This window comes from Somniosus microcephalus, chromosome 16, assembly GCF_052327205.1.
Source record: "Somniosus microcephalus isolate GS21.2 chromosome 16, FLI_Smic_1.0, whole genome shotgun sequence".
Classification (NCBI taxonomy): domain Eukaryota; kingdom Metazoa; phylum Chordata; class Chondrichthyes; order Squaliformes; family Somniosidae; genus Somniosus; species Somniosus microcephalus.
Genome location: NC_141002.1, coordinates 91830794 through 91847687, shown reverse-complemented (window position 1 = coordinate 91847687; position 16894 = coordinate 91830794). Strand labels below are relative to the sequence as shown.

The following is a 16894-nucleotide window of genomic DNA, read 5'->3' as shown; positions in this document are numbered from 1 at the left end:
TCCTACATTACAACAGTGATTACACTTCAAAAAGTACTTCATTGGCTGTAAAGCGTTTTGGGAGCTCCTAAGGTCGTAAATGCAAGTCTTCCTTTAATGCCACGCACACAAATGTCGTGTAGATGGGAGATTCATTCTGCTTTAGAAGAATTTCACACCTAGGTTGGAAGCCCCACTCTGGATTTTAGTCGAGGCATTGAGTCGGTGGGTGTGGAAACCAATGTTTAGCCAAATATTTAGACTATTTCCTGTCTGGGAAACTAACGATAAACATCCCAGCGTCATTCTGTGATTGGTGGGCGATTGTCCTTATTTACCATAGTATTTTTTTTGTCTCTTTAGGCGGGCCATCTGGGGCTAAGGTTGGAATTGTTTAAAATATTTCAGTATTTAAAAACACACACACTAAAGATTTAATCGCCTGTATACTATTCATTAGTTCCTTGATAAAAAAAATAATTACATGAGATTGCTTCAAGAGAAATATTAATAAAGCTCTCCCGCATAAAACAACCTCTGCAAAGCCACTTCTGAAGAACCACCTACATTTGGTTTTTTTTAAACATGCTTTTGGTAAAGTGGGAGTTGCATGGTGATGCAATCTGATTGATTGCTAACGTCCCTAGGAGTGGAACTCTTCTTGAAGAGATGAGTCGACGAGGCTCACTGGTCCAGCAGATTTATCTGAGAGCCCCTTCTCCTTGTTCGCCCCGGGCCACCACGTCGAGCCTGCTCTCCCACCCGCCCAAGGAGCAACTTAGCCCTTCTGCAAGGTTGTGACAATCAACCGAGGCTCCGCGATGCAGTTGTCTCCGAGCTCAGGACGGGACCTGGCCGCCTGGAACTTCACCGAATCCAATCATTCTTTCTCATCGGAAGGTTCCAACCCGAGTCGGAGTTCTGCCAACCACACCGACCCCTTTGGGAGAAACGAGAACTTAGCCAAGACCGAGATCTCGGTGCTGGGCATCATCTTCCTGGTGGCTGTCATTGGAAACCTGGCCGTGCTCTTGGCTCTGTACAAGACCAAGAAGAAGATGTCTCGGATGCATCTCTTCATCAAGCACCTGAGCCTGGCCGACCTGGTGGTCGCCGTGTTTCAGGTCCTGCCCCAGTTCATCTGGGACGTCACCTACAGGTTTAACGGCCCCGACTTCCTCTGCCGGATCGTCAAACATCTGCAAGTTTTCGGCATGTTTGCATCCACTTACATGATGGTCATGATGTCGATAGACCGCTACATCGCCATCTGCCACCCATTGAAAACCCTCCAGCAGCCCACCAAGAGGTCCTATATGATGATCATCGGTACCTGGGTGGGCAGTTTCCTCCTGAGCGCCCCTCAGTCCTTCATCTTCTCGCTGAGGGAGATCGAGAAGGGGTCTGGGGTCTACGACTGTTGGGCAAACTTTATCTTGCCCTGGGGCATTAAGGCGTACATCAGCTGGATTACCGTCAGCGTCTTTATCGTCCCGGTGCTCGCCATGGTGGCGTGCTACACTTGCATCTGCTACAACATCTTCAAGAACATCAAATACAAGACCAGCAACGCGTCCTCTGAGACCTCCTTCAAGAACGGCCTGATCACCTCTGGTGTCAACAACGTGAAAACGATCTCCAAAGCCAAGATCCGAACTGTGAAAATGACTCTGGTGATTGTGCTGGCTTATGTGCTGTGCTGGGCTCCTTTCTTCACCGTGCAGATGTGGTCGGTGTGGGACCACAAAGCTCCGAAGGATGGTTGGTGCATTCTAGACATTTAAAGAGGCAATTTCCATTCTGCGCTGAAATACATAAATTTTCTCTAAAGGGGTTCCCTACTTGTATCGGGCAAAGTGGCCCGATTATATAGCTAGCATAATATTAGTTGCGAATACAACTAAGTTAAGGTTCTCATCATTTTTAACTTAAGTCAAGAGATCTTTTGCTATATAGAAGTTGGGCCATTTTTCCACTTTAAATGAAAGAAAGACTTGCCTTTATATAGCGCCTACAGGGCCACCAGACCTCTCAAAGCGCTTTTACAGCCAATTAAGTACTTTTGGAGTGTAGTCACTGTTGTAATGTGGGAAACGCGGCAGCCAGTTTGCGCACAGCAAGATCCCACAAACAACAATGTGATAATGGCCAGATAATCTGTTTTTCGTTATGTTGTTTGAGGGATAAATATTGGCCAGGGCACCGGGGAGAACTCCCCCTGCTCTTCTTCGAAATAGTGCCATGGGATCTTTTACATCCACCTGAGAGAGCAGTTGAACATCTCATCTGAAAGACAGCACCTCTGACAGTGCAGCATTCCCTCAGTACTGGACTGGACTGTCAGCCTAGATTTATGTGCTCAAGTTCTAATGGAGTGGGATTTGAACCCACGACCATTCTAGACTCAGAGAGTGAGTGTGCTACCCTCTGAGCCACAGTTGTCAAATGAAGATTAGCTTGTGAAAACCATCAGCCGATAATTAGATCTAAATTCCTGCACTGAAGTTTCATTTCAATATAGCCATTAAAACTGAACAGTCCCAACATCCTTAAAATAATATCGGTAAGTACAATGGTATTAGAGAAAACTTTTAATCATGTACATTTCATAAATAATTATATTAAATAATGGACTGCGTTATATTAAAATTGATAACAGACCTTTGCTCAAGTTGCTGCAAATCAAATGTGTTTGTTACCCACCTATGCCGGAGAGGAATGTTTTGTTCCTATTGATTTATTTTATAGCTAGTTTTTTCAAATCCAGTGAGAATAAAGAATTCCAATAACAGGAAGAAAAAAAGGGTTAAAGCACATATTGGACCCTTTATACTCCAGGCACTGCTTGATACTGGTACCTGCTCTAGAGCAGTGCAAACTGGCCACATGAGATTTATACTGGTGGCTCCGCAGCACTCTGTATTGGCACTGAAGGAGTCTATGCCTGTGCAATTAAATGCCTGCGCAGGGTGCTGGCCAATATTAGTGGAGAGAAGGCTCTCCTGTTGGTTCTATATTAATACTAAGAAGGTCTGGGATCTTTCTGCACCTTGCTTTTTAACATTTGAAAAGATGGTTTCACACCAGTTGCAGTTATACTGCAGTCCGTGGGAAGCCGAAGCAAAGTTAGTCTCCCTCCTCTACAGAATCTCACACCCACCCTACCAAAACTTGAAGCAGCCTCCCCTCAAATTAATGGCTTGAAATCACAGTTGTATTGTGTCAATGCAGAATCTGCAGTTTAACTGGTCCATTAATGGCCATCTGAACCATCAGTTCATATGTATAAATAATCTATGCAAATATTTTTATTAAAGTTGATCACAATTAATTGGTGAAACCAGGGACACAAGAACAGGAGTAGGGCACTCAGCCCCTGGAGCCTGTTCGCATTCAATTAGTCGGTGGCTGATCTGTCCCCCAAACTCCATCTACCCGCCTTCGCTCCGTATCCCTCGATGCCCTTACCTAACAAAAATCTATCCATCTCGGTCTTGAAAGCACCAATTGTCCCAGCTTCCACAGCCTTTTGGGGCAGAGAATTCCAGCTTTCCACTGCCCTTTGTGTGAATAATAAAATGTTCCAGGAGGTGGGAAGTGAAATCAGTCACATGCTGATGAATCTTTTACGGGGATCGCTGAAGGTGGGGCTTGGAGTAAGAGACAGGAGAGAGGCAAGCACGGTACCAAGTTATAAAAATGGGCCAGATAGACAACCCAAGGAACTGTAAACCTGTGAACTTGATGCCAGCTGTGAGTAAGATAATACCGACCATCCTGAAAGAGAGGGGGTAATTTTAACCTGACCCTTTGTATGAAAAAGTGCTGGTTAAATGGTGATTTTTGTGGCTTGCCAATACATGTAATTTGCAACATATCGCTACTTCTATTAATTAACATCATTGATGGATGCGCCTGGCACCAGTAGACACTTCAATAAAACACTCAACACCAGTAAATTTGGGTCGAGTAAATCAAGTGGGCGGACGTTGTCCAGCGATCAGCCTGTGTGTACGGATTATGCTGTGCTTGTTGCAGACACAAGACATTAAGGGAGATCTCTGGGCCCAGAAATTCGGGTCGGGGTCTTCCCGTGGGTGCAAGCCCCAGACCTGCACTTACCTTGCGCGCCGGCAGTTGAGCTCTGGGCTCCCGTGGAATTCCGCTCCGGGGCCTGGCCCAGCTACCGGCGCGCAGTGCTTGCGTGTCCCAGGGGCGTAGTTAGTGCGATGCGTCCCCTGGGCTCCCGTGGAATTCCGCTGCGGGGCCTGGCCCAGCTACCGGCGCGCTGTGCTTGCGTGTCCCAGGGGCGTAGTTAGTGCGATGCGTCCCCTGGGATCACGTGAGCCATGGGCAGCCAATCGGAGGAGGGAAAAGCCCATTCATAAGATTGACAGGAAGACCTGTCTAAACTTATGAATATACGGACCCCAAAATAACAGTAAACCTTCAAATACATTTTTTTTTAAATCATACTTTTTAAATAAACTATAAATTACATTAAATAACTATTTTAAACAATAATTTAAATTTTTGAAAAAAATAATTTTATAAAAAAACGGGGCTAAAAATAAACTTACCTTGCTTTAAAGTATTTAAAAATAATAAACCTGTGGAAAAAATGTTTTAATTTTAATTAATTGACACTTACCTTTTAAAATGCAGGCCTTACGCCTGGTTTTTACATTTCTAAAATCTAAAGACTTACCCTCATGGAAAAACCTGTAAAGAAAACGTAAGTTCAAAGCGCACGCGCAGACTCCCGCGCGCACGCGTTCGACCTCTGAACCCCTTCGTTCAGAGGAACGGAAGTGCCGGTTTCCCGCGCATGCGCAGTGCATCCAAGAAAACGGCACTTCCATCGGGTCCACGCGTGAGTACCCCGTGCGTACTCACGCGTTGGGACCCGAATTTCTGGACCACAGTCTGTATCTCATGAAACAGAAAGTTTATTACTTAGACACAATATTCTTAAATGATGGTACAAAAGAAGGGATAGAAGAATTCCCTGTGGGAGCACCCTCGCCTCTGAGTCAGAAGGTCGTGGGTTCAAGCCCCACTCCAGAGACTTGAGCACAAAAATCTAGGCTGACACTCCCAGTGCAGTACTGAGGGGGGCGCTGAACTGTCGGAGGTGCCGTCTTTCGGATGCGACGTTAAACCGAGGCCCCGTCTTTCTTCTCTGGTGGACGTTAAAGATCCCACGGCACTAATTCGAAGAAGAGCAGGGAGTTCTCCCCGGTTCTGGCCAATATTTATCCTTCAAACAATATCAGTAAACCAGATTATCTGGTCATTATCACATTGCTGTTTGTGGGAGCTTGCTGTGTGCAAATTGACTGCTGTGTTTCCTAAATTAGAACAGGGACTACTCTTATAAAGTACTTCATTGGTTGTTTTACTACGTTAAAGCCGCTATATAAATACAAGTTGTTGTTGTTGTTGTAAAGCACACGGGGACATCCTGAGGTCATGAAAGGCATGATATAAATACAAGTCTTTCTTTATTTTCTGAACAGAAGTCCATAATATATTAATTATAAAAGCCTATGCAGTTAACATCACGCCACTTTATCCACTACACTACCTTATTACAAAGATGATTGTTTTTTAAAGCAAAATTAGTTTAATGATGAGGTCCTTAGGAAATAGGTTCAGCTCATACCAACACTGACGAGTGAGGGAATTTATTAACGGAATATTTGTGAAGAAGGCATATAAGCTAATCAGAACAGGAAAAGGACCAAGAGGAAAATCACATACTGATAGTGTAAAAGAAGCACCAGTGGAAAAGGACTCGAAGAATGAATAGATAGAACAGGTGCAAATGAAAAGTTCTGTTCAGTTTACCTAGTCTCAGTGAAATAGAACCTAGACGTTTGAGCACAAAAGGAGGCCATTCAGCCTGGCGCAACTATGCTGGGATGCAAGAAAAAGTCATTCAACTTTAGGAAGGATGTCAAGGTCTTGGAGAAGGTGCAGAAGAGGTTTACTAGAATGGTACTAAGGATGAGGGACTTCAGTTATGTGGAGAGACTGGAGAAACCCAGGTTGTTCTCCTCACAGCAGAGAAGGTTAAGGGGAGATTTGATCGAGGTGTTCCAGATTATGAAGGGTTTTGATAGAGTAAATAAGGAGAAACTGCTTCCAGTGGCAGAAGGGTCGGTAACCAGAGGGCACAGATTCAAGGTGATTGGCAAAAGAACCAGAGGCGACATGAGGAAACATCTTTTTACACAGCGAGTTGCTGTGATCTGGAACGCGCTGCATGAAAGGGTGGTGGAGGCAGATTCAATAGTAACATTCAAAAGAGAAATGGATAAATACTTGAAGGGAAAAAAATTACCAGGCAATAGGGAAAGAGCGGGAGAGTGGAATTAATTGGATACCAAAGAGCCATGTAGGCATGATGGGCCGAATGGCCTCCTTCTGCGCTGTAAACATCCAGGTTCTACCTCACTGAGAAAGGCCAAAAGCCTAGCTTGAGTGGGGAGTGAGAAAAATTCACAGTACTGAAGTATGGGGCACTGTTGTGGCAGAGAGAAGCAAATTATGTTCTCTAGCTGATTGTACTCTGCCTGACCTGGGATGACTTTGCACTTGATGTTGACACTGGGTGACAGAAGGGGAAACATCAAAGCACCGACCTGCAGCAACTCAATGAGCACAAAATTCATCTGAAGCAATGCGGAACGAAGTATTACGCAGAATTAACAGCACAGAAACAGGCTATTTGGCTCAACGATGCCGGTGTTTATGCTCCACACAAGTCTCTTTCCACTCATCTAACCCCATCAACATACCTTTCTATTTCCTTCTTCCTCATGTAGTTACCTAGTTTCCCCTCAAATGCATCTAGCAAATTGCTGCACCTACTCCAAGTGGTAGTGAGTCCCGCATTCTAACCACTCTCTGGGTAAAGAAGTTTCTCCTGATGTTCCCTATTGGATTTATTAGTGACTATCTTATATTTATGGCCCCTAGTTTGGACTCCCCCACAAGTGGAAACATCTTCTCTACGTCTACCCAATCGAGCCCCTTCATAATCTTAAAGACCTCTATCAGGTCACCCCTCAGCCTTCTCCTATCTAGCGAAAAGAGCCCCAACCTGTTCAGCCTTTCCTGATAGTTATCATAGAATCATAGAAATTTACGGCACAGAAGGAGGCCAGTCAGCCCATCAGGTCTGTGCTGGCCAAGAAAGAGTTATCCAGCCGAATCCTACTTTCCAGCTCTTGGTCCGTAGCCCTGTAGGTTACGGAACTTCAAGCGCATATCCAAGTACTTTTTTAATGCGATGAGGGTTTCTGCCTCTACCACCCTTTCAGGCAGAGAGTTCCAGACCCCCACCACCCTCTGGGTGAAAAATGTTCTCCTCAACTCCCCTCTAATCCTTCTGCCAATTACTTTAAATCTATGCCCCCTGGTTATTGACCTATTATAGTTGTAAGTATTAAAATGTGGGCGAGTGAGTTGGTGGAATTAAAAAAACCAACGAGACAGTGCTGTGGGGATACAGGGACAAATGTGACAATAGGTTTGCAGCGTTATCGAAAAAACATGCAAATTTAACAATAATAGTGTATTATCACGCCCGCCTTCTTCTATCTTTCTCTCGCATTCCCTGCAGGCAGGGGAAGATATTACAGCCAGGTTTATTCAGGATAGCTACACTTTCAGGATTTACATGACGGTTCCAGTGAGGACACTTTACTCAAAAAACTACAGTAATCACCCCCAATACTCATGGTAAGCTGCAGTTGTAGCACGCAACATCTGAGCGTGTTTTCATGACCTGCGAGGGTGTTTGATCTACTTTGTCCAATAATCTGATTCAGATAAGTTTCTATTTGTTAAATGTTCTGCAATCCAAGCATTAATCCCATCTGCAACAAGTTCAGACCCAGTATCACAAAAGAATTGCATCTTGAAATAATAGGAGCTGATTTCAACAACAGTACCAGTTCTTGCATATAATGTATGCCACGGTTCTGCCCCGCTCCCCACCACCCCCCATTTGGAATGGGAACTTTAATTTTTTTTCCAACCTCATTAAAGTCCCATCCGATTATACTAATGCTTATTTTGGATGATATTGAAAACACATGTTTGCTAGGAATTCATACATCCAGTATAAGTGGGAAAGAAGTTTGCAATTGCTCAACTTTATAAGCAAAGATTGCTGGCAACTTTGACATTTTTCTGGTAACATTTCTGTTATTTTTTCCCAATAAACTTTAACAATCTTTTTTTTATTAGAAGTTTGACTAAAAACCTAATCTGATAGTTTTATGCATAGTAATATTAGAGTTTTATAATGCTACATCTGCTTTTCCATCCTTATATATTACTATTATTAATGCGCTGCCTGAAAGGGTGGTAGAATCAGATTCAATAGTAGCTTTCAAAAGGGAATTGGATAAATATGAAAAGTAAAAAAATTGCAGGGCTATGGGGAAAGAGCGGAGGAGTGAGAACTAATTGGAAAGCTTTTCAAAGTGTTGGGCGGAATGGCCTCCTTCTGTGCTGTTAGATTTTTTGATTCTATGATTAAGCCCTTACTGTTCTACAGATGAGCTATATTGTCTAGGTAGAGTTGGGGCATTGGAATCGTGGACAAGATAGCTTCAGTCATGCTGTCAGTTTGACACAAAAAAATTACATTCAAAGTTAACATCACGTCATGCCAATCTTCAGTCTTGTGGGATTTTTGGAGCTAATTTTCAGTCAATCCGGGGCCAATGACTTTGAGGGTTCAGTTTGGGAGGTAGAAAAAAATACAGATTGAGACAAATACTTAAGTGCAATTTTTTTTAAAGGAAAAATAAATGGAATGAGGTATATTAGATATAAAGTGAAAATAGAAGAACGAGAATAGGGAGAAACATAGAAACATAGAAGATAGGAGCAGGAGTAGGCCATTCGGCCCCTCAAGCCTGCTCCACCATTCAATGAGATCATGGCAGAGAACACAAGTTGAGCAGAAGTGTTTGCAACGTTATTATTTTTATTTATAATGGCATTTTAAAATCTTTATTTTGTGGTTTAGGTTAATGCTGCCATGCCATATGAGGCACATATATGTTGCCCCTGCAAATGTGATCCCTCCCCAGGAAAAACAATCCCTATTACAGTAATTAAGCAACAGGCATCAGTTTGGCTCAAGTGGTATCACTCTCACCTCCTAGTCAGAAAGCTATGAGTTCAAAGTCCCGTTTGAGGACTTGAGCGCGTAATCTAGGCTGGCACTTCAGTGCAGTACCGAGGGAGTGCTGCATTGGCAGAGGTGCCGCCTTTCAGATGTGACGTTGAAACTGTCTGTCTGCTCTGGTGGACGTACACGATCCTGTGGCAGCATTCAAAGAAGTTCTCCTGGTGTCCTGCCAATATTAGCTCCTCAACCAACAACACCAGATCAGCTGGTCACCCGTTGTTTGCGGGATCCTGCTGTGCGCAAAAATGACTGCTGCAGTTGTCTACATAATAACGGCAAATGCATTTCAAGCTATGGAGTGTTTTGGGATGTCTTGGGTACATGAAAGGCGCTATATAAATGCAGGTTTTCTTTTATTCCTGTATTAACTTGCATAAAATGGCTTGATTCCAAACGCAAACCACTTTTGTTTTGTTGTAACAAAGCATGGCCTATATACGCGAGCGAATGCAGTAATGAAGCTACTTCTGACATCTGCGTTGCTTCATCTTATTATAATATTAGGTTTGTCCACATATACAGTGGTATGACTTGGAAATTAAAAAAAATATATAATGCTGGCCTAGGGAGATTGGAGTGGCCCAAAAGCCACTGGCACTTCAAGGGTTACATAGAAACATAGAAGATAGGAGCAGGAGTAGGCCATTCGGCCCCTCGAGCCTGTTCTGCCATTTAATGAGATCATGGCTGATCATCCAAATTCAGTACCCTGTCCCTGCTTTCTCCCCATATCCCTTGATCCCCTTAGCCTTAAGTAATATATCTAACTCCTTCTTGAATATATTTAATGAATTGGCCTCAACTGTCTTCTGTGGTAGAGAATTCCACAGGTTCACCACTCTCTGGATGAAGAAATTCCTCCTCATCTCTGTCCTAAATGGCTTACCCCTTATCCTTAGACTGTGACCCCTGGTTCTGGACTCCCCTGCCACCGGGAACAGCCTTCCTGCATCTAGTCTGTCTAGTCCTGTTAGAATGTTATAAGTTTCAATGAGTTCAATAAGTTACATCTGCACTGTTGAACTAACTGCTGAGTTAGTCTATTGCTTCCTACATGTAATATGAAACAAAGTAGACTGAAGGGGAAACAGCAAATGTAGTCCCAGTACTTTCAGTGGAATCTCTGCCCCGGTTTCAACCAGCCCAGTGCTTACCTGCCTGTGTCTTGCCATCTACACCAACTGGAGAAGGAAGGGCAACATTTTCACCAGGTTGTACACATAGTTTAGTGCTTCTATTGAGCACAGGCAACTTTTTTTTAATGATTCTTTTCTCTCATGAAAGCATCAACTACTGACTGGAGTTCTCCAGCTATAAGAAATGGGAGCAGGAGTGGGCCATTTGGGCGTTTAAGTCTGCTCCGCCATTCAATAAGATCATGGCCGATCTTCTACCTCAACTCCACCTTCCCGCTCTATCCCCATATCCCTTGATTCCCTTAGTATCCAAAAATCTATCGCTCTCTGTCTTGAATATACTCAACGACTGAGCCTCCACAGCCCCCTGGGGTAGAGAATTCCAAAGATTCACCACCCTCTGAGTGAAGAAATTTCTCCTCATCTCAGTCCTAAATGGCCGACCCCTTATTCTGAGACGGTGACCCCTGGTTCTAGACTCCCCAGCCAGGGAAATTTGTGAAATCGCATGTGAACTTTGACAGTAAATATCAGGGGAGTGTCATAGCTGAGCCTTGTCCTGTCCTCATCGAACATCCACATACTTGCACTTCCAGTAGATGTCACAAGCTAGCGATCATGAATGGGAGCTTTAGTTGATTTTACTGTCCTTACCACGGGGGTTTTGAGTCCAATTGTGGCATCCTTTCTCCTCTCCCTGGTTGAGAACAAGTAACTCAACTTACGCAGAGAGAACAGACAAGTTAACAGACAGGATTGGACCCTTCGTCAGAAGTGTTCATACCTGAAATGTTTACTTGTCTTTTTCTCTCCACAGATGCTAACTGACCAGCTGAGTGTTTCCATTGTGGACTGGAGCTTGAACCACGGACCGTCCTGGTCTGTATGTCTCGGCTACTCACTGGACAAACTCGTCGAGCCACGGGCGAAGTCTGGCACAAGCACTATTGAATTCCAGGCATGCTTCAAACACATCATAGAATCATAGAATGGTTACAGCAGGAGGCCATTTGGCCCGTCGAGCCCGTGCCGGCTCTCTGCAAGAGCACCTCAGCTAGTCCCACTACCCCGCCCTTTCCTTGTAGCCCTGCAAATTTTTTCCCTTCAGATACTTATCCAATTCCCTTTTGAAAGATAAGATTGAGTCTGCCTCCACCACCCTTTCAGGCAGCGCATTCCAGATCTTAACCACTTTGCTGCATAAAAAGGTTTTTCCTCATGTTGCCTTTGGTTCTTTTGCCAATCACCTTAAATCTGTGTCCTCTGGTTCTTGACCCTTCTGCCATTGGAAACAGTTCCCCTCTATCTACTCTGTCCAGACCCCTCATGATTTTGAACACCTCTATCAAATCTCCTCTCAATCTTCTCTGCTCCATGGAGAACAACCCCAGCTTCTCCAGTCTATCCACGTAACTGAAGTCCTTCATTCCTGGAATCATTCTCGTAAATCTTTTCTGCACCTTCTCTAAGGCCTTCACATCCTTCCTAAAGTGTGGTGCCCAGAATTTGACACAATACTCCAGTTGGGGCCGAACCAATGTTTTTTACAGGTTCATCATCATTCCCACACTTTTCTACTTTATACATCTATTTATGAAGTCCAGGATCCCGTAAGCCTTTTTAACTGCATTCTCAACCTGCTCTGCCACCTTAAAGACCTCTATTAGGTCACCCCTCAGCCTTCTGTTTTCTAGAGGAAAGAGCCCCAGCCTGGTCAATCCTTCCTGATAGGTATAACCTCTCCAGTTTTAGCTTGTGTAGCGTCCCAGCCCAAACTGACTCTGCAGCAAAACAGAGTGAGCCTCCTCCAGGCATTTTTTTTCACTCCACTTTGCTTTGGTGTCAGACTGGGCCCTGACTCCAGATTCGGGCTGCATTTACACTATACCTGCAGCACTGGTGCGAAACTTATAATGTGAATGTACTTCACAAAAGTGATTGCTGCCATTTAAAAGTGAAAATTGGAGGCTTAGGGGGAAAAATTGGGTAGGGGCGTTAATGTCGCCGGGACACTAATTTTAGCGCCCCCAAAAAGTTAGCAATCCTCCCCCGTAAATTCAGTAGTCACGCCCCAAGAAGAAAGTGGAGCGCCACCGGAAGTGCTCCACCTCCTTCTTGGGACGCTACTACTCAATGTCGCGACGCTACGTGCGGCTGCGCCACGCGCGTCGGCACGTAGCGCGCGTCATTGCAGACCTCCTCCCCTGATTAAAGAGGAGGGGCCTAGCAGCTGCACGCACCGGGGCCCTGCCGAACCACCGGGGAGCGGAGTGCCGTGGAAACAGCCCGGCACTCAAGAGGAGTGCTGGGCTGAGCGATCGCGGCCGGCACCCCGCACAGAAATGTTAAAGGTGGGCAGGTGCTGGCAGTCGGCCAAAATAAAAATGGCCGGCCGGCACCTGCCCTTTAAGTAGTGCCGCCGCCGCTGCAAAAGCCGCCCCCTGATCCTGTCGGTCCCACTGCCCGGTGATAGTTCAGGGGGCACAAGGGAAGTGACGTAAGAAAACTACTAGGCACTTGGTCTAAGCGTTAAACAAAGCTTTAATCAACTGTTTTACAACATGGAGGTCTAGTTGTGTCCTTCACTAGTTCCTGTTAAGAATATCCTGCGCAAGCTGGGCCCGTGCCCGAGTATTTATACTCTCCCTGAACAGCGCCACCCACAGGCCGTTCAGTTGATTCATGTCAGGAAGTTTGCGGCCAGGGCGCAAACGGGGGCGCTGCACACGGCGGTGGTGTCATCATAGCCAGCAGAGCGGGGCGCTACCAGCTACTGCCGCTGCTAACCTCCCGCTGAATTTCGCGGGAGGCGTTAGCGGCGCCGCACCCAGGGGGTGCCAACGAGAGGCACAAAGTAACCCAATTACTTTCCCCTTTCAACTTCTATTTCTGTTGATCTAGTCCTAAGTATTTGAAGTTATGCATTTTGTTTCTATGACTTGACGTCGCTGAGTTTTATCCATGTCGGCGAGCTGCTACAATAGATGCAAGTCCCAGCAACAGATGCAATGATAGATGGACAAATTAGACAGTGTTCATCTCTTCCGGCCTTTAATGAGAGTGGGATCCAACCAAAGATCAATAACCTTTGCGGCTGTGTTTTTTTCAGATTCCACGGACACTGCATTTACCCTCACCATATTGCTCGCCAGTCTGAACAGCTGCTGCAATCCATGGATCTACATGTTCTTCAGTGGCCACCTCCTGAACGATGTCGCCCATGTTTTCCCTTGCTGCCACAAAATCACCCAGAAGCTGAAGAAGGAGGATTCGGAAACCAGCATCAAGCGGCACACCCTGCTGACCAAGATCAGCCACAGGAGCCCGACATTCAGCTCGTACAACTGGAAGGACAGCGACACGTCCCCCCAGTCACTCCAGTCTATGCCAGTTGAGACCTGAGGCAACATGATTGTTGACTAATTTCCCTCCCCCCCCACCCCCCCCCAGCCCGCACCCCCATTAAAATTGTTAATATCATGTTTAAATGCACTGCCATTGAGATAGTGATCAAAGATCAGTTTATCCAAAGCTTACCCAGAGATGCGTAGCACTTTAGTAACCCAAGCGGCAGGTAGTAATTCGGTGTGAGGGATGGAGCCTCAAGTATGACCAGATGCTGGGGCAATTACACCCCAAAAATGTCAAATTTAATTTTTGTTGGCATTTTTTTTTAGTAGGAATAGTCTTGTGGCCGTTGTGTGCAGAAGAGGTCAAAAGCTGTTGATCATAGATGTACTATAAATGAATGGAAACACTCAGCAAATATGCCACCTTTCAAATGGAAAGTAGATAATTATACATCTGCCTGTTAAATGGTGAATCTGAATGATATTTCATCCAATGAACAACGTAGCATTGAAGACTCTAAAGGGACTGACATGAATCAGTCAATTCATGAAAGAAAGACTTATGAAATTATACTGAGCGGCCTACGGGTGGCGCTGTCCAGGGAGAGTATAAATACTCGGGCACGGGCCCAGCTTGCGCAGGACCTTCTTAACAGGAACTAGTGAAGGACACAACTAGACCGCCGTGTTGTAAAACAGTTGATTAAAGCTTTGTTTAACGCTTAGACCAAGTGCCTAGTAGTTTTCTTACGTCAGTGACATTTTAAGACTTTGGAATCTGGTTATTCTCCAGAGCCCACCTGTCAATATAGTCCTATATTCTGGTTAAGAGGCAACAAATGAGAAGGTAGAAAAAGCACTTAGATTAAAGAGATTTGATCCAAATGATCAAACACCTTAATTTGTGTAACTGTCAGATTATTCTGTAATGCTATGAACGGCTAAGCAAGTACACCACACTTTCCCTCAAAACATTTTTCTCCAGTTCCCACGCCCCCTCCTGACAACACTCACAAGCACTGACAACCCACCAGCGCCTTGCCCAAGTAGCACGCTTCAAGTGTGAACATGGACAGTGATTGTTGGCAGGCTATTCCATCATGGAGTGCCCCAATCATGTTCATATCCAATCATGTCCATATCCAACACGACTGTAGGTCCCGCACTGGACTCATCAGTCACCTGAGAACTCATTTTTAATGTGGAAGCAAGTCATCCTCGGTTCCGAGGGACTGCCTAAGAAGAAGAAGAAGATCCAACATTCCCAAACACATACTTTCCATTAGGGATCATTGGATATTGAGTCACTGGATAATGATTATAAGAACATAAGAATTAGGAGCAGGAGTCAGCCATTCAGCCCCTCGAGCCTGCTCAGCCATTCAATAAGGTCATGGCTGATCTTCGACCTCAACTCCACTTTCCCGCCCGATCCCCATATCCCTTGATTCCCCCTAGAGTCCAAAATTCTATCTATCTCAGCCTTGAATATACTCAACGACTCAGCAGCCACAGCCCTTTGGGATAGAGAATTCCAAAGATTCACTAACCTCTGAGTGAAGAAATGCCTTCTCATCTCAGTCTTAAATGGCCGATCTCTTATCCTGAAACTATGCCCCCGAGTTCTAGACTCTCCAGCTAGGGGAAAGAGCCTCTCAGCATCTACCCTGTCAATCCCCCTCAGAATCTTGTATGTTTCAATGAGATCACCTCTCATTCTTCTAAACTCCAGAGAGTATAGGCCCATTCTACTCAATCTCTCCTCATAGGACAGCCCTCTCATCCCAGGGTGATTAAGAAGGGGAACTCCAGTTGATTTTTTCCCCTCCCCTTCCCAGAGTGCTGAGATCAGTTGTATAGCCTTTGCTTCTACAGCCAGCTAACTCAACACAGACCAAGGATCGAAACCTTACATCTTCTGGCTCAGCATCAAATGGTGCAGTGCACTTACCCATGGAGATGCTGTATTTCTGGGAAGCTTTAAGTTGGGTGTTTTAAAGTGGTTGTTCATAGCAATAGTGAATGTAGGAATAGGAATTTCTTCTCTCAGAGGGTTCCTTCCTAAGTATGATCTGGAGTGTGGTCTCCACGGCTATTATGGCAGCAGTCTACATTGCCAGCATTCTGTTACATGGCTCAGACTGGTCCAAACAAATCTCCGCACTCTCTCTTAATTTTTGCGTAGCGCTCTGTACACTTTAGAGGTGCTGTTGAAAAATAGCAGGGATAGAGGCAGATTGCTACAAGTGAAAGATAAACTACAAACAAAACAAAATAAAGTCAGAGAAAGGAAAATATAAACCTTCGATAGGAGAATAATCCAATCTTAGAGATCAAATGAACAGAAAATCAGTAAGATGTAAGATTAACATAAAGAAGAGGGCAATGTGTCTACTTCAAAAGCATTGCTGTAAAGGAGAAAGTAACTGTTGAGGGAGAAACTTTAGGAATAGACTGAGAGAAGACAGTTGACAGACACAGAAAATGACAAGTTCAAAAATGACTAACCCATTAGGGAAAAATAGGAGCAAGGTGATGTGGCTTGGACATCGAGTAAGAAAGTGATCAAGTGAGACTGACTGGTATAAATACATAGTGTTTTTTCAAAGAGTTGTGTATCTTTGGAATTCTCTACCCCAGAGGGCTGTGGAGGCTCAGTCGTTGAGTATATTCAAGACAGAGATCGATAGATTTTTGGATATTAAGGGAATCAAGGGATATGGGGATAGTGCAGGAAAGATGGAGTTGAGGTAGAAGATCAGCCATGATCTTATTGAATGGGGGAGCAGGCTCAAAGGGCTGAATGGCCGACTCCTGCTCCTATTTCTTATGTTTTTATGTCCTACTGAAAGGTTTATGCTGGGAGTAATGGCAGATGAGAGAACAATACACCAAAGTAATGGAGTAGTGGCATTGTGGCCCAGTTGACTAGGACACCAAAGCACTATTACATCATGGCAGGATGCTGCTGCACCAGAGATCTCCATTGTGCTAATGGGGGGAGATGCCAGACAGAGCCTAGAGGTATTGGCCCAGAAATTCGGGTCGGGGGCTTCCCACGGATGCAAGCCCCCGACCTGCACTTAACTAGCACGCCGGCCGTTGAGCTGTGGGCCCCCATGGTATTCCGATCCTGGGCTTCCTCCAACTGCCGGCACACAGTGCTTGCGTATCCCAGGGGCGCAGTTAGTTCAATGCGTCCCCTGGGATCACGT

The 16894-nt window shown here is 45.0% G+C and overlaps 1 protein-coding gene across 1 annotated transcript; it reads left to right on the top strand.

Annotated features, from left to right (window-relative positions):
• Positions 1 to 689: 689 nt before the first annotated feature.
• avpr1aa (arginine vasopressin receptor 1Aa) lies at positions 690 to 16306 on the top strand. Its single transcript, XM_086009427.1, has 2 exons — positions 690 to 1740; positions 13439 to 16306. The coding sequence occupies exons 1-2, from the start codon at positions 801 to 803 to the stop codon at positions 13729 to 13731; spliced, it is 1233 nt and encodes a 410-aa protein (XP_085865553.1). The 5' UTR covers positions 690 to 800; the 3' UTR covers positions 13732 to 16306.
• Positions 16307 to 16894: the final 588 nt, after the last annotated feature.

What these genes read in the sequence shown, in the direction of transcription:
- avpr1aa (XM_086009427.1), top strand. Translation starts at nt 801, where the DNA reads ATGCAGTTGTCTCCGAGCTCAGGACGGGACCTGGCCGCCTGGAACTTC. An exon ending in CCACAAAGCTCCGAAGGATG is followed by an intron (nt 1,741 to 13,438) that starts GTTGGTGCATTC and finishes TGTTTTTTTCAG; the next exon opens with ATTCCACGGACACTGCATTT.